The sequence below is a fragment of the Ovis aries genome, chromosome 24, assembly GCF_016772045.2.
Source record: "Ovis aries strain OAR_USU_Benz2616 breed Rambouillet chromosome 24, ARS-UI_Ramb_v3.0, whole genome shotgun sequence".
Lineage (NCBI taxonomy): Eukaryota > Metazoa > Chordata > Mammalia > Artiodactyla > Bovidae > Ovis > Ovis aries.
In genome coordinates, this window is record NC_056077.1 from 21,354,473 (window position 1) to 21,379,281 (window position 24,809).

Below are 24,809 nucleotides of genomic sequence, written 5' to 3' on the forward strand. Positions count from 1 at the left end.
CTGGAAAAGTGAGTATGTAAAATATGCTATCAAGCCATCTATCAAAAAGGGAAAACTTAACCTTTTAAAGACTTGATATCTAAATAATTATCTAGGAAATAACTTACATAAAACACTTATTCCCTCAAAAAGTCAGATGAATGGATTATTACTGTCACTCAAAAAAATCATAGGGTGACAACAAAATGATGCAGAATGTATCACGCAGAGAGAGTCCCTCTGGGGAACAGACACTTCAGCGAATCATCTAGCATTGTTACACTGGAGATTTAAATACCATGCCTTCAAAAACAACCCACAATTCAAGAGGTCAGCACACATTCATCAAAGGAGAGCTCAAAACAATCAGAATCACAAGGCCAGACCCAGAGAAAATTTTATGTGGAACACGTTTATTTTTCCTCAGCACTTAACTATAGTGGCCTTTTGAAGAAGTCTCCACATCTTCTTCCTTGTTGTTTTTCAGACACTCATTTGTGTCCAACTCTTTGTGACCCCATGGACTATAGCACACCAGGCTTCCCTGTCCTTCACTATCTCCTGGAGTTTGCTCAAACTCATGTCCTTTGAACCAGTGATGCCATCCAACCATCTCATCCCTGTCATCCCCTTCTCCTCATGCCATCAATCTTTCCCATCATCTGGGTTTTTTCTACTGAGTTGGCTCCTCACATCAGGTGGCCAAAGTATGGAAGCTGAATGGTCAGGGTTGACTTCCTTTAGGATTGACTGATTTGATCTCCTAGCTATCCAAGGGACTCTCAAGAGTCTTCTCCAGACCACAGCTGGAAAGCATCAACATCTTCTTCCTACCAAGCTCCCTTTTCCATGTTCTAGGCTTGCTTTCACAAGCTGGGCTGGTGGGGTTTTCCTGCTAAAGTGTTTCCATCACTCAGGTGTAAAAGAACCAAAGGCTGTTAAACACCACAGTCTGTGAGACTGATACAATCACACAGCAACAAAAAGGAAAATAAGGAAGCTGAGGCTCAGTGATTACCCCCAACATCTCAACCATACCAGGATTCTGACTAAACTCCAAATCCATGGGTTCACGGATTTTTCAAAAGGAAAGGAATAGGGACTTCCCTGGCAATCCGCTGGTTAAGACTTCGTGCTTCCAATGCAGGAAGCCCAGGTTTGATCCCTGGTTGGAAAACTGAAAGAAAAGAAAGGAGCAGACCTGTACCCTGGCTGCCCTTACCCTCCTCCCAGCACTGGCCTCGGGCACCGAAGCCTGAGAGAGACGTCAGCATCATCAGAAACTGGGTGGGGCAGTAACTATAGCCTAACCAGCTGCCTGATGTCACAATAAAGGCTCAAAGGGCAGCGACCAACAGGTCTCTAACTCAGCTAACCCTTCCTCCTGCTGGATATGAGATAAAAAGCTGCCCAAGCTCCCCGATCTCTCCTGCCTGCAGGGAAATGAGGCTACCCTCCTTCCTTCCTGTCACTATTAAAACCCTGAAATCATTAACCTGTAGCTATTTCCTATGAGCTGTTGCTTTTAAAGGCGTTTTCTTTAGCTATCCTACTTTATTATAACTTTCATAAAAGACTCTAATCTGAGGGAGATTTACCAAGCCGTCACTGCACTGTCAAAAAGGAACTCTTATTTTAGGGTAACATTAAAGAATGTTTCAAGTAAATGTATCATTATAATTGCTGGGACCACCTCTGATCAGGAAAAAGGTTCTTTTTACAATGTGTTCTTATCCAGCTATAGAGAGCTACTGACCTCAAAGAAAAGGCTGAATTTCCCTTCCTACAGTTTAAACACAGTCCTTCTCTGCTCCCATCATTGCTCAAAGCAGAGAAGATACAAAAATGAGTTCCCTGCTCATTCATTTATGAATACAAACATAAAGCACCCAACACTATGGGAATAACAAGAATTAGAGGATGAAAGGTCTGGAGAAATGCCTGTTTCTTCGTCCACAAAACAGAAAAAAACAGGTATATCCACCTTACACTGTTACAAGGAATACACAAAATAACCCGCTATGCAGGGCAACTGCTAAGCACCCATGTTACCTACAAGAAAACAAGATAAAGAAAATCATGTATGTATGTGTGTTAACATTTATTTAAGTCAGAGAGAGATTATGAACACACATATTTGCTTCTACTAAAACAATGAAAGAATAAATCATAAAATTTACAGAGAAAGGGAATAGAATACAGTCATCAGAAACTGGGCTTCTTTGAACAGACCTTGTTTTGTATATCTGACTTCAGGCAAATGAATTTTATTTTTTATATAATTACACAACAAAACTAAATTCCAAAAAGCAATTCCGAAAAACCAAAAGCAGAAAGAACAAATGAATGTATATATCACAATGGTGACTAAGTCACACTTAAGAACTATTCCAAGAGACTTTAAAACAAAAATATGACTGCACAGTCCTAGTAGGACATATCCTAGAGACAAAAATTAATCTTAAACTTTTAATATTCATCCTGTTGGTGCTAATATTGAGATTATTGTGATGAGACTATAAATGCATTGTGAGATAATGTAAACAAGAATTTACACTAGGGTTAAGAATAGGATTTTCAGCTTAGGAGAAATATAGATGTAAGATCAATGAGGTTAAATAAAAACCCTGAATTCCTGAATGAAATTCAGTTCAGTACAGTTCAGTCACTCAGTCCTGTCCGACTCTGCAACCCCATGAATCGCAGCATGCCAGCCCTCCCTGTCCATCACCAACTCCCAGAGTTCACTCAAACTCATGTGCATCAAGTCGGTGATGCCATCCAGCCATCTCATCCTCTGTTATCCCCTTCTCCTCCTGCACCAATCCCTCCCAGCATCAGGGTCTTTTCCAATGAATGAGTCAACTCTTCGCATGAGGTAGCCAAAGTATTGGAGGTTCAGCTTCAGCATCAGTCCTTCCAATGAACAACCAGGACTGATATCCTTTAGGATGGACTGGTTGGATCTCCTTGCAATCCAAGGGACTTGCAAGAGTCTTCTCCAACATCACAGTTCAAAAGCATCAATTCTTCAGCACTCAGCTTTCTTCACAGTCCAACTCTCACATCCATACACGACCACTGGAAAAACCACAGCCTTGACTAGATGGACCTTTGTTGGCAAAGTAATATCTCTGCTTTTCAATATGCTATCTAGGTTGGTCATAACTTTCCTTCCAAGGAGTGAGCATTTTTAAATTTCATGGCTGCAATCACCATCTGCAGTGATTTTGGAGCCCCAAAAAATAAACTCTGACACTGTTTCCACTGTTTCCCCATCTATTTCCCATGAAGTGATGAGACCAGATGCCATGATCTTAGTTTTCTGAATGTTGAGCTTTCAGCCAACTTTTTCACTCTCCTCACTCTTCTTTCACTTTCATCAAGAATGAAATTATCAATATGAATTCTTGACTTATAAATCACACGTTTCCTCACTCTGTCTACTGAGACCCAGGAAACCAGGTACACCCCTATGGCCTTGACTGTGGCCTCTCAGAACCATCTGCTACCAAAAGGAACTAAGTCTCCCTAAAGAAATGACTGATTCCACATGTGGAGCAGGAAACATATAAGATAAGCCTGGAAAATCTTAACTTCCTGTATTTTGCATTGCCATCACAGACTATTACAAAAGGACTTGGTAGCCAACTTATCTCAATGGCCAAAAATAGGACAAGTTGGGCATAATAAGGTTGATAACTGACTCAGTCCAGTTCAGTTGCTCAGTTGTGCCCAACTCCTTGTGACCCCATGGACTGCAGCACGCCAGCTTCCCTATTCATCCACAACTCCTGGAGTTTGCTCAAACTCATGTCCATCAAGTCGGTGATGCCATCCAACCATCTCATCCTCTGTCGTCTCCTTCTCCTCCTGCCTTCAGTCTTTCCCAGCCTCAGAGGCTTTTCCAATGAGTCAGCCCTTCACATCAGATGGCCAAAGTACTGGAGCTTCAGCTTCAGCATCAGTCCTTCCAATGAATAGTCAGGACTGATTTCCTTTAGGATTGACTGGTTGGATCTCCTTGCAGTCCAAGAGACTCTCAAGAGTCTCCAACACCACAGTTCAAAAGCATCAATTCTTCTGGCACTCAGCTTTCTTTATGGTCCAGCTCTCACATCCGTACACGACTACTGGAAAAACCATAGCTTTGACTATACACAGCTTTCAAACATGCATCTAAATCCATAAGTTCATATAGTTACAACAAAAAACTCACTGATTATATTTGGAAATCAAGTAATTATTTTGAAAACTAGAAAATAAGGGGGGAAACCCCACCAAATATTTATCTTGTCTTTCTTCTCAAAATTTACTTTGAGGTAACCAAACCACCGACAAGGGCAAGAATCTCTACAGAAATACTCCAGCTAATTAGGGAAGAGACATGTTAAAATTAAAACCGCCCTTTTTCAAGCCTTAATGAGCTAATGGATCAAGGACTACTAACATTGAGAGTGACGCAGCCAGACAGGACAGGCTTCCTGATGGAGCTCTTAACACTTTTCAGAAACTAGCTTTACCAGAAAAAAATAAGAGGGCTAAAAAAAAAAAAAAAAAAATTCAACCCTCAATCTCATTAAGCCTCTAGATCTAACTACCGTTTTACAGACTATATTTTCACTGAAACTAAAGGAATAAACAAACAAAATCAGACCCTGAGAAGCTGCACAGCAGTGCTCTTCAAAGTGTGGTCCACAGACAGCTGCCTGTCTGTGAATTTTTTTCACCAGCCCAAGATGAGAGAAATACAGAATTCAAAGTAAGCATTAGAAACATTTAGGACAAATTAACATAACTGTATGTCTACTGAGTAACTTGTTTTTAATGGGCCTGGTATGCCTTCTTCCTGGAAAAGTTTAAAGGAAAAGCTAAGAAACTTATACATTTTGTATACAAAAGAAAAACTAAAGGCAACTTTTGAAAACAGAAATAATGTAATTAAAGATAACCTTTAAGATTAACCTGGCAGCAAGAAAAACTGTCAACAGGATAGACTTTAGAAATGGGAAAGGGTAATTTGGGTGTCCATAGACTTGGGATGAGCACCTTCTATTTCTGGAATACTTAGTTTACATCTTCTCCTTTAACTTCATAAAAACCACCCAAGGCTTGAGTCCTGGCCCTGCTACTTATTAGCACTGAAACACTGTATCCTAATTTTTTTAGTGGAATAGCAATGCTCCTTTCCCAGGGCTGTCATGAAGATTAAATGAAAAAATTGTAGGGACTTCTCTGGCAGTTCAGTGGTTAAACACACAATCTGTGATGCTGATATTTCTCACATGGCAATGAAAAGGAGAATCAGGAAACTGAGGCTCAGTGACCACCCCAAGGCCTCAGCCATACCAGGCTTCTGACTGAGTTCAGAATTCATGGGTTCACAGATTTTTCAAAAGGAGAGGAGCAGGGACTTCCCTGGCAGCCCCGTGGTTAGCACCTCCCATTTTCAATGCAGGGGAAACTAAGATTCCACGTGCCACGCGGCGTGGCCAAAAGAAAAAGTTGTATGTGAATGTACCTGAATATGGCTCCATACAAACAAACGGTATTTCCATGATTATGATTATTATCGTTTCTTACATTCCTGAGAACCAGACAGCTTTGCCTTGCTCTTAAAGTCAAAGAATTCACAAAACCAAAAAAAGAGAGAGAGAGAAGTTAGGGAAAAAAAAAAAAAAAAAAGAATTTACTAAGCTGGTAAGGAGCTTACAAAGGTTCCCCACAGTAGAAGCAACGAAGGCATTTCCTGTCCAGTCCTACGCAGTCTTCCGAAGCGTGAACTGTTTGTTTGTGGACACAACGCTACCATCCAAGCTCAACAACTGGAGGGAAGAAGCAACAGATGCTGGGTGACTGGCCAGTTCCTCTAGGAACTGCCGCAGTTCGTGGCATAAAACAATGGTTTCTAAACAGAGAAAGATCACAATCGAACAAAAAAACAAGATATCCCCACGTGCTCCACTGCAAACACTCTGTTTGTGAAACATAAAAGGTCATTTGAGGAACAGCCAATGAACGACTAATTAGCAGAACAAACAAGAATCATTTTGAAGGAAAAAGCTACAGGGGACAAAACCTTAAATTACTCGGTTTTGAATGATTTCTTTTCCATGACTATATATAAAAGGTTTTTTTGTGGAAATCATGAGGTCATTGTTTTCCAGTCCTCACTATAGGAAACAGCTGCGGAGAAGGGCACAGCGCACACTGCCCCATTCAGCAGCCCCTCACTGTGACCAGCGCACAGATGGCGGCCGGAAGAATCCACCACACCACACACCGTAAACAAAAGTGGCAGAGGCAGCCCCACCGAGGAAGACAGAAAACCACCAGCTCGGGACCAGCATCTGCATTATTACAGCTCTCTCAGTTTCAGGGAGATTTCCACTTCAGACCACATCAGCACCGTTCTGCATGAGCCACTGGAAACTTCAGGCGATGCACTTTATAGTCCCTGCCCGACAGCTGACAGACATTCAACAAATGTAAAAACACCACCACACAAGTTTTCCTAGGGCTCTTATGCTCACATACCATGTGAACTGTCTAAAACTGAGCTCACCCATCCACCTGCAGAATGGTTTTCCACTGTGCTTTCAGTCTGAAAAAGCACCATCCTAAGGCGCACAGTTTCAAAGCATCCGAATTATCTTCATCTCTTCGTCCCTCTACCCTTCATGTTAAGCTGCCAAACACTGTCAACTCTGCTTTAGTGTGCATTTTTTTAATACGTTCAAAAGTTCGAGGAAAGGAGCGGGAGACGAGGAATGAGACATAAACTGAATGCGACCCAGTCTATTAGGGGCTGTGTGACTCTCCCTTACAAGACCACCCAGGGCTCTGGCGAGACCTGTCCAGTGATAAAGATACAGAGGTGAGGCAGTGCATGCCGTTTTCAGACAACCTGCTCAAAAAATTCTGTATACTGAGGCATACCACCCTCTTCTCCAATTTCTCCCGTCCTCTCTCAAGGCCTAAAGCCTCAGCGTTAATTCACAGTTCTCAGGGAGGTCTGGCCCATCTGTGTACAAGAGAAATGGCCCATCACCGGCACATCGATGCTTACAGCTGAGGCGGGTCTGCAAGCTCTCCTTCCTTGCTGAGGCACCTTCAGTTCGGATTAACCGAGCACCTCCAACAGAAAAGCGCTGGGCAAGACAGACTCGCTGCCCTAGAGGGCCTCGCAGTGGCGTGGAGGAGACAGACATGAACAGGTTTAGGAAACAGAATCCTCTTGCCTCTGAGAGGAAGTTTTTCTACCCTTTTGACAGTTATGCAATACGAGGATTATCTGATCCTTGGAAGAATGTATGACTAAATTCATCCAATTCTGTTATCTTCTGGGGGAACAGGCAGTTCTTTTAATAACTATTTCAATTTCTCCCTCAGTTATCAGTCAGCCAGGTTTTCTTACTGTAACATTATTATTTGTTTATTTTGTTTAAAGTTGTGGATTTTATCAGCGACAGGCAGCCATTCAGCAAAGACAGTTATTTTTCCCAAATTAATGTAGATACTTAAAATTCACACAGGATTAGTTTCTGAAACCTGACAAAAATGATTCAAAACTCTTTCTGGAGAACTTATAAAGAAGAGCAAGATAACACTTCTTACCCAATAAACTCAGTACTTCTCTGCACTGGTTGTACTCATGTCTATTATTGCAGAACAAAAATAAATGTTCCACAGTGGGAGGAAAAAAAAGATTAGCATGAAAAGAACAAGCAACAACAATGCCATGTGGTACCAATAAAAGTACTGATGAAACAATACAAAATTCAAAAGCAGGCCATAAAACTCTAAATACGGAGAAGACTCCTATAAATAACAGGGTGATAATAAGGTTGGGGTAACAATACCAGTTAACACTCACTAGCACTGATGATATGTCAGGCCCTCAGCCAAGTTTTTCTCTTTTTTTTTTTTTTTTAAATGAGGTAGATATATTCTTATCCACATTTTACAAATGAGGAAACTAAGCCCAGAGTTAAGTGCTCAACATCCCATAGCTAGTGAGTGGTGCAGCCATGACTGAAACACAGGCTCTCTGGCTCCACAGTCCAGGTTCTCAACCACTCACTATACTATATAAGATGGGAGATCTCAAACCTGAAAATAAATCCCCACTTTCCACATGCACTAAACTAAACCAAACCCCAACTACTGGAAAGAGAAATATTTCAGAACATAATGGAAAAAACTAACAAAAAATAAAATAGAAAAATTATCCTGTATGAAAGCGTAACTTTTCAGCTGTATAGTAACAAAAACAATAAGGAAAAAGGACAGGTTCCAAAACATTAAAACCTTCTGTAATACACAAAAGTAACAAAGCTAAAAGAGCAATAGACTGAGAGAAGTATCTATATCAAATGGCTCTAAGTTTATGAAGGTGTTGCCTCACACACATCTACACTATTCTATAAAGAGCTATTATAAAGTGTCCCAAAAGAAAAGAACCTTCAAAATCCCAAGGGATGCCATGACCATAAAGCAGGATTTATTTCTGGAACGAGGGGGTTCAACATACAAAAACCAATCAATGTCACATGCCACATCAAGAGCTCAGTTGGTAAAGAACCCACCTGCAATGCAGGAGACCCTGGTTCAATTCCTGGGTCAGGAAGATCCTCTGGAGAAGGCATAGGCTACCCACTCCAGTATTCCTGGGCTTTCCTTATGGCTCAGCTGATAAAGAATCCGCCTGCAATGTGGGAGGACCTGGGTTCGATCCCTGGGTTGGGAAGATCCCCTGGAGAAGGGAAAGGCTACCCACTCCAGTGTTCTGGCTTGGAGAATTCCATGGACACTATAGTCCATGGTGTCACAAAGAGTCGGACACTACTGAGCACCTTCACTTCAAAATGCCACATCAATAGAATGAAAGAAAACTACCACATAATCATCTCAATTGATTCAGAGAAAGCACATGACAAAATTCAACACTCTCCCATGACAAAGACACTCAAACTAAGAAGAAAACTTAATGTGATAAAAGCAGCATCTAAAAAGCGCACCGCTAACCTCACACTCAATTGTGAAACACTGAAAGCTTTTCCCCTAAGATGAAGAGACAAGGCACGGATGCCCATTTTCACCACCTCTATTAAACAGAATACTGGAATTTCCAGCCAGAACAACCCAGGCAAGAAAGTGGAAGGGGGAGGGCGAATAAATTAAGAGCTTGGGATTGGCAGTTACAAACAGATAAATAACAAGACCCTACTGTATAGCACAGAGAACTATATTCAATATCTTGTAGTAAACTATGATGGAAAAGAATATGAAAAAGAATACATATATGTAACCACCACTTTGCTGCACACCAGAGACTAACACAACATTGTAAATCAACTCAGCTTTATTAAAAAAAAAAAAAGGTAACTAGAGAGAAAGATATAAAATTCTGTTTGCAAAAAAATGGTCTTATATGTAGAAAACCCTGAGGATTCACAGAAAACTGAGACAGCTAATAGATGAATTCAGCAAAGTGCAGGATATAACATCAACATACCAAAAAAAATCAGTTCCATTTCTATACACAAGCGATGAACAATCCAAAAAGGAAACGATGAAAAGTTTCAAGTATATAACAACATCAAAAAGGACAAAATAATTAGGAATAAATTTAACCAAGGGTGTGAAAAACTTATACATGGAAAACTGCAAAACCTAAGTGACAAAAATTAAAGACAATACATTTATAAAAGACACTCCAGTTCATGGATTGAAAGAATAGTCTTGCAATACTGATTCTACACAAAGCAACCTACAGACTTCAGTGCAATCCCTATAACAATCCCACTGCCATTTTCTGCAAAAATAAAAACCTATTCTGAAGTTCATATGGAATCTTCAGGGACTCCACAGCCAAAACAATCTTGAAAAAGAAGAACAAATTTGAAGGACTCAAACTTCTGATTTCAAAACCTACTACACAGCTACAGTAAACAAAACAGTGTGCTGAAAAACTGACAGGAAACAAAGACAGAGATACAGATCGATGGAATAGAATAGAGAGCCCAGAAATAAACACCTGGTTCTTGACAAGGGCACCAAGACCATTCAACAAAGAAAAAGCAGTAGTCTTTCCAACAGTGGTGCTGGGAAAACTAAATACCCACATACAAAAGAACTGTACACCATAACGAAGATTCATTCAAAATGCACCAAAGATCTAAATGTAAGAGCCAAAATATAAATTTTTAGTAGAAAACAGGGAAAACTTCATGACATTAAATTTGGCAATGATTACTCGGATATGATGCCAAAAGCAAAGGCAACAGAAGAGCAAACAAAGATGAACTGGACTTCATCCCAATTAAAAGCTTTGTACACCAAGGGACAGTTAAGAGAGTGAAACAACCCACAGAACGGGAGAAAAGACTTGCTAATCATACATCATGAGGGATTAACATCCATAATATATAAAAAACTCCTACAACTCAACAATAACAACAAAATCCAGTTCAAAACTGAGGACAGTCCTTGGATAGACATTTCTCCAAAGAAGATATACAAATGCCAATAAGCACTTGATAGGATAATCCAAGTCAAGAGTTAAGTCATTAACTAACGATCCTTAGTCATTCAGTTCAGTTCAGTCCCTCAGTCATGTCCAGCTCTTTGAGACCCCATGAATCGCAGCATGCCAGGCCTCCCTGTCCATCATCAATTCCCAGAGTTTACTCAAACTAATGTCCATCGAGTGGTGATGCCATCAAGCCATCTCATTCTCTGTCCTCCCCTTCTCCTCCTGCCCCCGGTCCCTCCCAGCATCAGAGTCTTTTCCAATGAATGAGTCAACTCTTCGCATGAGGTGGCCAAAGTATTGGAGTTTCAGCTTCAGCATCAGTCCTTCCAATGAACACCCAGGACTGATCTCCTTTAGAATGGACTGGTTGGATCTCCTTGCAGTCCAAGGGACTCTCAAGAGTCTTCTCCAACACCACACTTCAAAAGCATCAATTCTTCAGCACTCAGCTTTCTTCACAGTCCAACTCTCACATCCATATATGACCACTGGAAAAACCATAGCCTTGACTAGACAGACCTTTGCTGGCAAAGTAATGTCTCTGCTTTTCAATATGCTGTCTAGGTTGGTCATAACTTTCCTTCCAAGGAGTAAGCATCTTTTAATTTCATGGCTACAATCACCATCTGCAGTGATTTGGGAGCCCAGAAAAATAAAGTCTGACACTGTTACCACTGTTTCCCCATCTATTTCCCATGAAGTGATGGGACCAGATGCCATGATCTTAGTTTTCTGAATGTTGAGCTTTAAGCCAACTTTTTCACTCTCCTCTTTCACTTTCATCAAGAGGCTCTTTAGTTCCTCTTCATTTTCTGCCATAAGGGTGGTGTCACTGGCATATCTGAGGTTATTGATATTTCTCTAGGCAATCTTGACTCCAGCTTGTGCTTCTTCCAGCCCAGTGTTTCTCATGATGTACTCTGCATAGAAGTTAAATAAGCAGGGTGACAATATACAGCCTTGACGTACTCCTTTTCCTGTTTGGAACCAGTCTGTTGTTCCATGTCCAGTTCGAACTGTTGCTTCCTGACCTGCATACAGGTTTCTCAAGAGGCAGGTCAGGTGGTCTGGTATTCCCATCTCTTTCAGAATTTTCTACAGTTTATTGCGATCCACATGGTCAAAGGCTTTGGCATAGTCAATAAAGCAGAAATAGATGTTTTTCTGGAACTCCTGCTTTTTCCACGATCCAGCGGATGTTGGCAATTTGATCTCTGGTTCCTCTGCCTTTTCTAAAACCAACTTGAACATCAGGAAGATCACAGTCCATGTATTGCTGAAGCCTGGCTTGGAGAATTTTGAGCATTACTTTACTAGTGTGTGAGATGAGTGCAATTGTGCAGTAGTTTGAGCATTCTTTGGCATTGCCTTTCTTTGGGATTGGAATGAAAACTGACCTTTTCCAGTCCTGTGGCCACTGCTGAGTTTTCCAAATTTGCTGGCATATTGAGTGCAGCACTTTCACAGCATCATCTTTCAGGATTTGAAATAGCTCTACCAGAATTCTATCACCTCCACTAGCTTTGTTCGTAGTGATGCTTTCTAAGGCCCTCTTGGCTTCACATTCCAGGATGTCTGGCTCTAGATGAGTGATCACACCATCGTGATTATCCGGGTCATGGAGTTCTTTTTTGTACAGTTCTTCTGTGTATTCTTGCCACCTCTTCTTAATATCTTCTGCTTCTGTTAGGTCCATACCATTTCTGTCATTTATCAAGCCCATCTTTGCATGAAATGTTCCCTTGGTATCTCTAAGTTTCTTGAAGAGATCTCTAGTCTTTCCCATTCTGTTGTTTTCCTCTATGTCTTTGCATTGATCGCTGAGGAAGGCTTTCTTCTCTCTCCTTGCTATTCTTTGGAACTCTGCATTCACATGCTTATATCTTTCCTTTTCTCCTTTGCTTTTTGCTTCTCTTCTTTTGACAGCTATTTGTAAGGCCTCCTCAGACAGCCATTTTGCTTTTCTGCATTTCTTTTCCATGGGGATGGTCTTGATCCCTGTCTCCTGTACAATGTCATGAACCTCCATCCATAGTTCATCAGGCACTCTATCTATCAGATCTAGTCCCTTAAATCTATTTCTCACTTCTTACTGTATAGTCATAGGTTTTGATTTAGGTCATAAGGAAATGCAAATCAAAACCACAATGAGGTAACACTTCATACATGCTAACATGGTTATTATTTGAAAAAAATGGAAAACAGCAAGTGTTGGCAAGGATGTGGAGAAACTGGAACCCTCATGCTTTGCTGGTGGGAATGTACAAAGGTGTGGTCACTGAGGGAAACAGTTTTACAGTTTCTCAAAAAGGGGGTTGAAAAGAATCAGACACAGCTAAGCGATTTTCACTTTCATGGGGGAAACTGCCCAACTGAAGAGGACTGGATGATTAAATTATCACTTAGCAGTATGACACCATATGCATCATTAAACAATATAATGACTACAATTTAGAAACATGGGAAAAAGTTTCATAGGTTGCATGAAAAAAAAAATCATAATCCAACGCAGCTTGGCCAGAAGCTACGTAAAACGCGTACCATATATGTAGATAAGTACAAAATGTAGACAAGTACCATATATGTAGACAAGTACAAAAATGTAAACTGATGGCGCTTCAAGGCAACGTGTTCAGTAGAGTGAGAACATGAATGTTATCATCACACTGCCCTGAGTTGAAGTTCAAGCTCTGTCCCTGGGAATGTGTAGAGAACCAAACTAGATCAAGGTCAGAGATCTAACCTCGCCCAAAGCATTACTCCCCACCCCATCCACCACCCTACCCTTCTGCTCCAACCACACTAGACCTTGAAATTTTTTGAATAAACCAAGTTGTCTGAGGTTCTAAGCCTTTGAACATGATGGGTTTTCCACCCTGTTTCCAACAGGCCTTTCCCACCTCACCCTTTATCCACCAAGAGGATTCCTACCAAATCCTTCCAGACTCAGCCCAGGGGGCATGTCTCCAGTCCCCCACCACTCTCAGATTCCCCCTTTAGGTTTGCACGGCACTTCCATACATACCTCTATCACAGCACTCATCCGACCCTACTGCAATTGATTCTTTACCCCTGCCTTCCCTTCTAGACCCAGAACCTTACAGGCATAGACCATCTCACTCATCCCGGTGCCTCCCAACACAGGACCAGCACAAGCAACGTGCTCAATAAATCTGTAGATTTAATGAATTATGTCTACAATACTTCAACCTGAATTTGACTCTTAATGGATACAAACTGATGTTTCTGCAGCTCTACACTGTATTCAGGGCTAAGAGCAGGAAGTCAACCAAAATAAGACAAGCTTCATGACTCAGCTTTCTTGGTTTTCCGCCTCTCTCTCTGCCCCCTTAACAAGTCCAACAAGTCCTTCCCTCCTCCTATCCCCTTATTTTTAGTTTCCCACAAGGGGCTGGCCGTGGGCTTCTGACTACACACTCAATACTCCTGGCTTTAGTTCACCTCTATGCAGCTGAATTCAAGCTATTAAGATTCCTTCTTAGATATTCCATGACCCCCGACCCCACATGCTCAAATTACAGTCATGATCTTCTCTGCCCTCAGTGCCCCTTTTTGGACTGCTCCATCTCTGTTGGCGCTCCCCTTATTGTCTCCATCACCCAGGTCTGACCCTGGTGTTTCCTTTACCTCTCCATCTCTTAGCTGGTGTTAATTGCTCAGTCGTGTCAGACTGCATTCCGAAGAACTGTAGCCTGCCAGGCTCCTCTGTCCATGGAATTCTCCAGGCAAGAATACTGGAGAGGACAGCCAGTCCCTTCTCCAGGGGATCGTCTGGACCCAGGGATCAAACCCGGGTCTCCTGCATTTCGGGTGGCCTCTTTATCGTTTGAGCCACCAGGGCAGCCCTAATGGGGTCTCCTTAATGATATCACGACAGCCTCCAAAATGTCTCTGGATGCACCCTTTCCTCCTCCTCCTCACGTCGCTCCTGTGGCTGCCCTTTCCAAACCCTTACTTTCTCCTCCATCGTATTCGCTTTTGCTGAACCATCTTTTTTCATCAAACCAGAGTCTGCCCAGCTCAAGAAGCCTCCACTGAATCACTGCTGACTACTGCCTCAAGGCTAAACAGTTGTGGTAGGCTGTGGCTCAGACGGTAAAGCGTCTGCCTACGATGCAGAAGACCTGGGTTTGATTCCTGGGTCTGGAAGATCCCCTGGAGAAGGAAATGGCAACTCACTCCAGTACTCTTGCCTGGAAAATCCCATGGATGGAGGAGCGTGGTAGGCAACAGTCCATGGGGTCGCAAAGAGTCGGACACGACCGAGCGACTTCACTTTCACGGCCACACCTAATCTGTCCCCTTCCACCTCCTCAGCCATCTACATTTAATTCCTCTTCTCACCAAATCAGTGGTTCTCAACCAGGGGCAGTTTTGCCCCCCAGGGGACATCTGGCAAAGTCTGGAGACAGTTTAGATTGTCATGACTGGGGTGGGGGCAGGAGAGAACTACCCGCGCCTAGTGAGGAGAGGACACGCACGCTGCTGAGCATCCTGCAACACCAGGACAGCCCCCACAGCAAAGACTCACCCAGCCAATAATGCAGGTATGTCAACAGGGCCACAGCTGGGAAAACCGCTCCAAATCCCAGGCCCCCGCAGCAGAGAGCCCAGGGCCTCCTGGCCCCAGACGCTGTGCCTTTACTCAGATTATTCCCCAACAGTCTGAAATGGCATCTCTCTCTCCTTTAACGGGCCAAGCTTTACTTATCTTCAAACCCCACTTCTAAGCTACTTCCCACAGTTTTAAATATCACCTATAGACCAAAGAGTCCCAAATCTTTATCTCTAGCCAGTCCCGATCTTCTGAACACCAGACTCCCTTATCCACCTGCCAACTAGACACCTCTCGAGTGCCCTATTTAACCCATCTGAAACTGAACTCCAAAGCTGCTGCTCCTCAAGTAAGTGCACAGCACCAGTAACCACCCTGCTGCTCAAAACAAACGCCGGGGACTTACCCTGACTGCTCCCCTCTGCCTCAGCGCCTTCCCTGGAATCAATCCTTTAGCAAGCCCTGTCGAGTTTACCTCCAGATATATCTCAACTCCATCTGCTTCTCCATCCCATGCCCCACCGGTAGGTAGCTTTACCTTCGCAAAGCCTCCTAACTGGCCTCCCTGCTTCCAGCCTGTGTTCACTATTCAGACTCATAACGCTACCACTTTACATTTCAAGATCATGCCAGAACTCTGCTTAAAATCTGCAACAGCTCCCCACTGCTCTTAGAATCAAATCTAATCTCATCTTGCCCTACAAGGGGGTCCTATAGGCCCCACCTCTGCACACCCAGCCTCCTTTTCCAGCTTCATCTATCAGATGTCCCACCTAGCTCTCTAAGCCATGAAAAAGGCCTGTCAAGACTTTCAAATATACCCCCAGCCCCGCTCCTGCAAAGCCTTTTGAATACATTTTAATCTCCCTACCTGGTCATTACTCTCTCTCATACACCTTAGCTTTTTCTTCTTAGCGCTAATGATTTTGCTTTTGTATTTATTTTTTGTTGTGCTTGGCCTATGCTGCTGTGTGAGAGCTCTCTCCAGCTGCAGTGAGCAGGGGTCGCTGGGGTGCCTCTCCTGCTGCAGAGCACAGGCTCTAGAGCACACGGGCTTCTGGACCTGCGGTTCCCAGGCTGCAGACCAGACTCAACAGTCGTGGCGTACCGGCATAGTTGTTCCGTTGCACGTGGGATCTTCCTGGAACAGGGATCAAACCTGTATCCTCTGTACTGGCAGGCAGACTCTTAACCACTGAACCACCAAGGAAGTCCTCTAATAAATTTAAAATTTTACATTTCACATTTACCAGTGTGTGCTGATGAATACATCCGCCTCCTCTGTAACAATAAAAGTTTCAGGAAGGAATGGACCATGGGATCTGGCACTATTTTTTCACATTACCATGCTGCTTGGTTTACCCCTATATACCCAATGACTGGGGCCTCCCAGGTAGCTCAAAGAATCTGCCTGCTAATGCAGGATATGAGGGTTCCATCCCTGGTCAGGAAGATCCCCTGAAGAATGAAACGGCAACCCACACCAGTATTCTTGCCTGGATAATCCCATGGACAGAGGAGCCTGGCTACAGTCCATGGAGTCGTAGTCAGACACAACTGAACATGCACACGTAGTACCCAGTGACTAGCGCAGCATGTGATATGGAGTTAGGAGCTCCATAAATTCATACATTCGTAGAAGCTTAACAGGAGAAAATGAATGAATGAATCAATCTTCTATTTACACTTCCGCTCACCATGATTTCACCATTCTCTGAACCCCCTCTGAACTTTACCAGTCAATACAATTTTTTAAAAATTTCCCTATAAAACTGGTAAGTTCTTTGATGGCTAGAACTCCGTCCCAGAATCCTCACACTTAATCCTCTATCCCCAACCCCTCCCCTAAACCAGTCCCTTTGTACACAATAACTGCTCAGTAAACGTGGTGTAAGTCAGCAAACATGTGATTCCACAACTGCCCTGTGTATCTCTGTTCCCCAACTAGTCTTCTTTACACTTTTCTTGCACTTTCTCGTGAAGCTGCACACATCAGCTGGGCATGTACTGGAGAGAGAGCCACATGCTGAAGAAGCGTGGAGAATAGGCATACCTAGAGGAACAAACCTGACCCACATGAAAGTAAGTTTGAAAACTGATGAAGAGGGCAGCCACTTGTAAGAGGAAACATACGTCAGGGGCGAGGCCCTAGCATGCAATGTGGATGGGTCAGAGTCTTGTCCTGCACAGGCTTTGGTTAGGCAGTCTGGAGAGGCCCATCTTCAGTGTAAACGCACGTTTCCTCTGACTCAGCACCACCACAGCCAAGACTTACTCCTTAGAAAGGGAGACTAGATCCATGGTGAAGGATTGGCTAGACTGGTTAAAAACTATACAACCAAAACACCATGAGTGGGCTTCTATTGTGTGTGCCAGCCATGAAGTCATGTCTGGCTCTTTTCAACCCCATGGACCCACTACAGCGAGCCAGGCTCCTCTGTCCGTGGAATTCTCCAGGCAAGAATACTGGAGTGGATTGCCATACCCTCCTCCAGGGGATCTTTCTGACCCAGGGACTGAACTCAGGTCTCCGCACTGCAGACAGATTTTTTACCACCTGAGCCACCAGGGCATCTATACAACTGTTAAAAAGAATGACAAGGACCTGTAATTGTTATTAACAATGAAAGCTATGCTGTCTGTGATGTAATTTCAAGTCCAGGATAGGGACATAAAGGAAAGAAAGTTGCAGGACTCTATGGGGAGTGCAAGCCCGTCAATGCAGGAGATGTGTCTGTTATATGTATTTAAATGGTCTGAAAGGAGAATTTTTTAAAGACTTCCAAAAGTACCTAAGCCTCAGGAGCAACAGCACATGCATAAAGCTAGCTGCAGCTGACCTTATTTTCACTACGATTTGGCATTGCAAACTTAGAGGGGAAAAAATGCCACATGTTTCAGCACGTCCACCCGGCCTGTTTGTACATTTTACGTTGAGACTTGTTGTTTCAGTGGCTGTGCTGATAAGGAAACCACAGAACCAGAGCTCCGTGTGTGCACTGGCATGGTAGGGGTGGGGTGGGGTGGGGGGGTGGTGACAAACTCGCAGTCAGAACTCTCCCTCAACCTCTGGCCAGCAGGTGAACCTCAGTTTCCTCACCCAGAAAGGCTGAGGATCACTCACACCTCACCCGAGTCTTCTTCCAAGTCTACAATTTGATGGCAATCTCACTGCCTTTCTCCTTCAGAGCTCTGCAACTCACAAACAGAGGTGACCGCGTTTGACAGACAAGGAAACAGACCAGGAAGGGACAGTCTTTTTATTTAACACCGTCATAAATCAGAAGGTGAGCAACACAATTTCATTTTGTTTCCTACTTTTCAAATCAATCTGAGGGACACCCTGAAGTCAGATTACTTTTTAGGAACCACTGTGAGATGTCAAGGCACTAAACTGCTTCACACAACCAGGAAAACTTTCACCATAGGTCTGTACATAAAATCAGAGCTCCCCAGTATCAGTCCGTGACAAAGTAAGTTGTGAATCCGAGCCAGTGGAGGCCTGATTGCTAAACTGTCTGCCACTGCTCATTTATACACATATACTCCCTTTGTAACCATTACACACATACACTCCCTTTGTAACCCAAGAACTCTCACTAATAAATAAGCGCTACCAGGCACCAAAGTTCAAGGGAAAAAATGTAGGAGAGAAAATGCGATTCATCAATTACCTTTTGTTTTACAGATTTGGAAGGAGTCCCCATAGCTCTTTTATCAGGAGATCACTCTGTTCCAGTTGTTCTTTGGAAGCACAGTTTGAAAACTGCTGCTGTGAAACCTATCTTTGTTACTTGAAAGATGACCATCCGCCTTTCACTTACTGCAAAAGGGCAGTGAGTACTAGAAATCAGAGAGCATCTGTACAAACCTGGAACACCCAAGTGTTCCTATGAAAGTGAGGACAATACACTTATTTTCTCTTAGAACACTGAGCACTCAAGTTTCAAAAAGATTTCTGTACCCTCACAGTTTTACTAATAAGACAGTGATCCAAGGATCCTGCCAGTAAAATCTCTTTTACATGACTTGTGCGCAGTCATGTCTAACTTTTTGCCATTCCGTGGACTGTAGCCCACCAGACTCCCCTATCCACAGAATTTTTCAAGCAAGAATACTGGACTGGTCGCTGCTTCCTACTCCAGGGGCTCTTTCTGACCCTCGGATTGAACCTGTGTCTCGTGTCTCCTGCACTGGCAGGTGGATTCTTTACCACTGAGCCACCCGGGAAACCCATGTTGTGTGACAGCCCCAACCTGGAATCACCCCATTAGTTGCCAGCAGCAGCCCCACCCCAGCTGTGATACCCAAGTATGGGTCTCCAGACATCACCAAATGTCCCCAGGACTGGGGGGATAGGGGAGGCAGAAGTGCCCTGGCTGAGAACCACTACTTTAAGAGCAGGAGAAAGATGCCTGCACAAAAAGAGAAAAAGATATAAGTGGCTGCTACAGAAGTTTCTTAAAGTTTACCAAGATTGGACCACTCAACTTCTTTCATTCTGGAAAATGAAAATCCAACCTTAACAACCATCCAGCTTACCCAAAACCAAAAATCTGTTTTCCTGGCAAGCTCCTAAGGCTGAAATCAATGTAGTCAGACTCCTAATTGAAAATGTTACAAACAAAATTGTTAGTAACTTGAAGTCGTAAGTCAACAAAAATACATTCAAAGACATATTAAGCATTTTTTTTTTTTTTTGAGCTCACAAGGCCAATTATCTCAAGATGGTAAATTGTTTTTTATCTCCTCTGTCAATTGGTAGTGGCTGTCTGGAGCCCAGAATTCAGCAGGGTGCTGAATGTGAGCTCGAGAGAAACGAATCTGCCTCAAATATCAATGCCTGCCACCAACAGGTGAGGGGGGCGTGGTGACCGGTGTGTCAGCATCCACTGGCTTCCTGTTCAGCGTTCTTTGTTTTTCACAGGTGCAGAGTCTTCCCCAAGTGAGAGTGCCTGGCACAAGGCAGGTGAGGCACTTTGGTGGGCCGCCTATGAGAAAATCCCCTCCTTTACTGTCTCTTCTTTTAAGCCAGGAAAATCACATTCCACCTTCCTGCCTCCGTGGCAGCCAGGGGCAGTCAAGTAACATGATTATAGTTAATGAGATGCCAGCAGAAGCCTGTGGAGGGGGCTTCTGGAGGAACTTCTATTTCCCTAATGACTTCCTGCCTTGCCTGGGTAGAATGCCCTGAGGTGAAAAACATTAAGGGAAAACAGCCAGTAATACCTAAGAACAGCAGAATGGAAACACAGAAATGGTCTGGGTTCTAAGGGGGCCCATTAAGCCACTGCACCACCTGAGAACCACCTAGCTCTAGACTTCTCACAGGTGAGCTAATTCAACATCTTTATTGCGTAAGGCAAGGGCTTCCCTGGTAGCTCAATTGGTAAAGAATCCACCTTCAATGCAGGAGACCCTGGTTGGATTTCTAGGTCGGGAAGATCCCCTGGAGAAGGGACAGGCTAATCACTCCAGTATTCTTGGGCTTGCCTGGTGACTCAGATGGTCAAGAATTCGCCTGTAATGCAGGAGACCTGGGTTCAATCCCTGGGTTGGGAAGATCCCCTAGACGTGGGCATGGCAACCCACTCCAGTATTCTTGTCTGGAGAATCCCCAAGGACACATGAGTTTGTGCAAGCTCCGGGAGTTGCTGATGGACAGGGAAGCCTGGCGGGCTATACTCCATGGGGTAGCAAAGAGTCAAATACGACTGAGCAGCTAAGCACAGCACACACTGCTTAAGGAACCCTCACTGGGGTTTGCTCTTTCTAGACTAAATGCATTCCTAACTCACTGAATAAACCTTCAAAAGACGGAGGAGAATGAATGAATGCAAAGTGAAATCTACTAAGGGTTCAGAAGATTACATTTTTTAAAAACAGGGTCTCTAAGAATCTGTTCAACTTCGCCAAAGCATACTTTTCTAGAATTATTGACCCATTTCTGTGATCGCTTTTTAATGGACAAAAAAGTGAACTCAACCTCTTAAAAAGCAATGAAAATGTTCACATACAAAAACGCTGTAGAAATTGATTTTCACATTTTGGAACAGAAAACCAAATTTAAGACACTGGGCCATGACCTTGCAAAGTTGGCAACTGCTGTGGCTACTTTCAGGCACAAGCAGAAAAAAAAAGACTGATAGAAGCTGGTGGGCTGGCCTTCTCTCCTATTTTCTTATTTTGAGATCTCTGACATGAATCTCTTTTTTTTCCAGTTCCTATCCCTGTCAAGTATTTCCATTCAAATTTCCAAGACCAAATAGCGACCACTTTTTTAAAGAAAAACAGGGTAGAGCAACATAAATAAAATGTAAGTAAAATGCATTAAAAGAGGAAGAGAGTGTTTTTCCAAAGCAAGAAAGTAGGTCCTCGACCAAGAGCTGATTCCTTAGATAGCTGACCCTTTTATATTTTAATCAAATCATTTGCTTAAATAGAAGTATTTTAGAAAGAAACTTCATAGCACCAACGGAAAGCCAGTACCATCTGCCATAAATAGAAGACAAATGTAAAAACAAATCCAATGAAAACATATTCAATTCTAGCTACTGTTGCCTACTCAAGTCTCTAAACCGGAAGCTTGTTCTCTGTTATTTAAAAAAAAAAAAATGATGGGGGAGTGAGCAAGAACTGTTACAGACGTGCTATCACCAAGCTGAGACCTTCCCTTTGATATGATCGAAAAAGAAAGAGAATAGAAAAGGAATTAACTTTCTTACTCTGTGCTTTCCTTCTATTTATATAGTTTCTCACCTGAATCCCAAATCATCCCAACAATCCCATATCATCTTTCCCTTTTGCTTAGAATAAGAGCCCATTTCCTATTACAGCCTAAATGATCCTACACCATCTGGCCCCAGCCCTCCACTCACTGGGCTCTTGGCTCACACACACCCACAAGGATCCAAGGGCCACATCGAGCCCACTGCCTGTTTCTGTACAGCCCACGAGCGAAGAATAGTTTGTAGAGATGAATACTTGCAATCAATTTGATGACAGGGAACATTAATTTTGAACTCCAATTAAGCTAATCATTATCCACTCCGGAAAACAAAAAAAAAGTCCCATTCTTCTCCTTGGTAGAGCTGTATCACAAAATACTATATCCAATTATATTTTTATTTTAGGCAGTAAAAAAAAGGAGTAGAAATGTGTTTTCTGTTGTTATATAAGGAACTACCTCCTATCCCCGATTTTGCATTTTGACCAGCAGAGCCTAAAATATTTGCTATGCAACCCTTTACAGAAAGAGTGCACCCATCCCAGAATTACCCTGTCGATCAAGGGCACCAAGTTCTTTCCCATCTCAGGGCGTCCACACTTTCCTTACTCCTGGGAACGGCTCTCCCTGGAGCTCCTCAAGGAGGGCTCTTCCTGTGGTTACTCAAGTCTCAAAAAGTCACTTCCTCCGAGAAGTCGCCCTAATCCTTTCCCCTTCCCATGTAACGTACCCCGCCAGTACAGAAGTCACATCGCCAGCCTGTACCTCCTCCAAACCACTACCTGACATTACCTCGTTAACCTATTAATCATAAAAATAATAAAGGCAGCAAACACTCATAGTACTACACACAACGGAAACACTTTACGTACTAGGTTGAACCTTATAAACCTGCCAATCTGTAAGGCAGAACGGTCAACAATGGGTAACTTCATAGGGTTCAACCCAACATACCAAATTGTAAGCATTTCACAACCCAACATATCAACTTGTAAGCCGCTCACGACCACCTATGAAGTAGGTGAAGTGAAGTCAAGTTGCTCACTCGTGTCCGACTCTGCGACCCCGTGGACTGTAGCCCGCCAGGCTCCTCTGTCCATGGGATTCTCCAGGCAAGAGTACTGGAGTGGGTTGCCATTTCCTTCTCCAGGGGATCTTCCCAACCCAGGGATCGAACCCAGGTACGCTTTATCCTCTGAGCCACCAAGGATAGAGCAGAAAACTGTGGCCCAGAGGCTGAGAAACCTGCCCGAGGTCACACCGCTTGTAAGTGGCAAAACAAGGATCTGAACCCAAGCTCAACACTCCCATCCCCAAGAATGTAAGTTCCCAAGAAAGCGGACGGTCTTGCCCATTGTTCCATCCTTCCCCTGCGCCCACCGCACGCAGCAAGCCCTTAAACGCGCGATGAATCAATGAATGAACGGCTCTCCTTGCATTCCGCACCATATGCCCGGACTCGCGCCCACTCCTCTTTCTTGAGGCACCCAGAGCATCAGTCCTTCGGCCGCGACGGAAGCAGGGAAGGAAGCCCTGGGCGGGCGGCTGCCCCAGGGCTCACCTTGAAGTCGCGGCTGTGCTGCGGGGTGTACTCCAAGGTCCAGAGGGCCCGCACCAGGTGCGCCAGCTGCTCGGTGACCTCGCCCTGGCCCTGCGCGCCGCGGCCCGCGGGCTGCTCGGGGTCAGGCGAGGGCTCGGGCCGCCCCGCCCGGTACTGGCCGAGCGCCAGGTACTCGGCGAAGAGCTCCGTGTTGCTGAGACACTGCAGCGTGGCGTTCATGAAGCACGTGTTGCCGTGGTTCCGGAGCCCCGCCACCCCGGGCACCGGCTCCGCGGCGCAGGCGGGCGGAGCGGGCGAGGCGGGCGGCGGCGGGCACGGCGGCGGCGGCGTGGGCGCGGCGGCCGGCCCGGGCGGGAAGCAACTGCGGAGGCCGCCGCGGTCCGGGGCGGCGCCCTCGGAGCTAAGGTGCGAGAGCGTGGACAGCGTCTTGAGGACGCGGCTCATGAAGCTGCCCACCGAGCGCGCCGACGAGGGCGAGGAGGGCGCGGCCGGCCCGGGACCCCCGGCGCCGCCGGTGCCGCCCGCGCGGCCGCTCCGGAACAGCCGCTTGCTGAAGGAGCGCTTCTCCTTCCCGCCCGCCGCCTCCGGCGGCCCGGGCCCGGGCGCCGTTACCTTGGACATGGCGGTGGCCGCCGACGCTCATCACCGCGCCCGCCCGCCCGGCCCGCGGCCCCGCCACGGCCGCCGCCGCATCCCGCCGCGCCTCACCGGGCCGGGGGGCTCGATGCCCCACACACCTCAGAGCGCAGCCGAGCAAGCCAGCAAGCCAGCTAGCCAGCCGCGGCCGGCTGGGCGGGCGGGTGCGCGCGAGATCCGCCCAGCTGGGTCGCTCACGTGACCCGCCTCCAGCGCTGCCCGCCCAGCGCTGAAGCCGCCGCGGTCGCCATGTTGACTGAGGGAACGGAGCTGCCTCGTCAGTCAAACGCGATGACTGGCGGCTCCGGGCGCGGTCCTGCTGCGTGAAGCCCGAGAGAGGCCATGTCTAGTGTGGGCAAGGTCCAGGCGCAGCCGGGGAACGCTCGGCTTAGCGCAGGGTGGTGGACCCCCGGGGAGGGTCTCGGTCTTGGCTGTTCTGATGGTGTAGGCCTTGGAAAAGTGCATGAATGAGAATGCCGCTTCTTAACTAGATCCTGGAAGAGCTGATGGACATGGTCCTAACGGATCCTGGGCAAGCCAGCCCCGCCTGGCTCCCGAGGGACCCCGACCTTCTGCGTGTCCCTCGAACGCCATCGCAGAGCCTAACACCTTTCGGCAGGCATGTCTTACGGCGCCACTTACCTTTCTTCCCAGACCCCTTTGAGCTCTATATGCCAGGCACCGTGCTAGACACTGGGAGTACGGCGTGTGAAGCTAACAGGGTTTCTGCATGCTCTCTTATTAGTGGATGCTGAGAGTAGCTGCTGTTACAAGCATTGTGCTAAGCAGTGCA

The 24,809-nt window shown here is 45.0% G+C and overlaps 1 protein-coding gene across 1 annotated transcript in view; it reads right to left on the reverse strand.

Moving 5' to 3' along the window:
- Positions 1 to 24,174, reverse strand: part of USP31 (ubiquitin specific peptidase 31) — an 84,118-nt gene extending 59,944 nt beyond the window's left edge. The window contains exon 1 of the mRNA XM_015103892.3: positions 23,381 to 24,174. Within this exon, the coding sequence (XP_014959378.2) occupies positions 23,381 to 24,001 (621 nt within the window). The 5' untranslated portion in view covers positions 24,002 to 24,174. The remainder of the gene's footprint in view (positions 1 to 23,380) is intronic.
- Between the last annotated feature and the right edge of the window lie 635 nt (positions 24,175 to 24,809).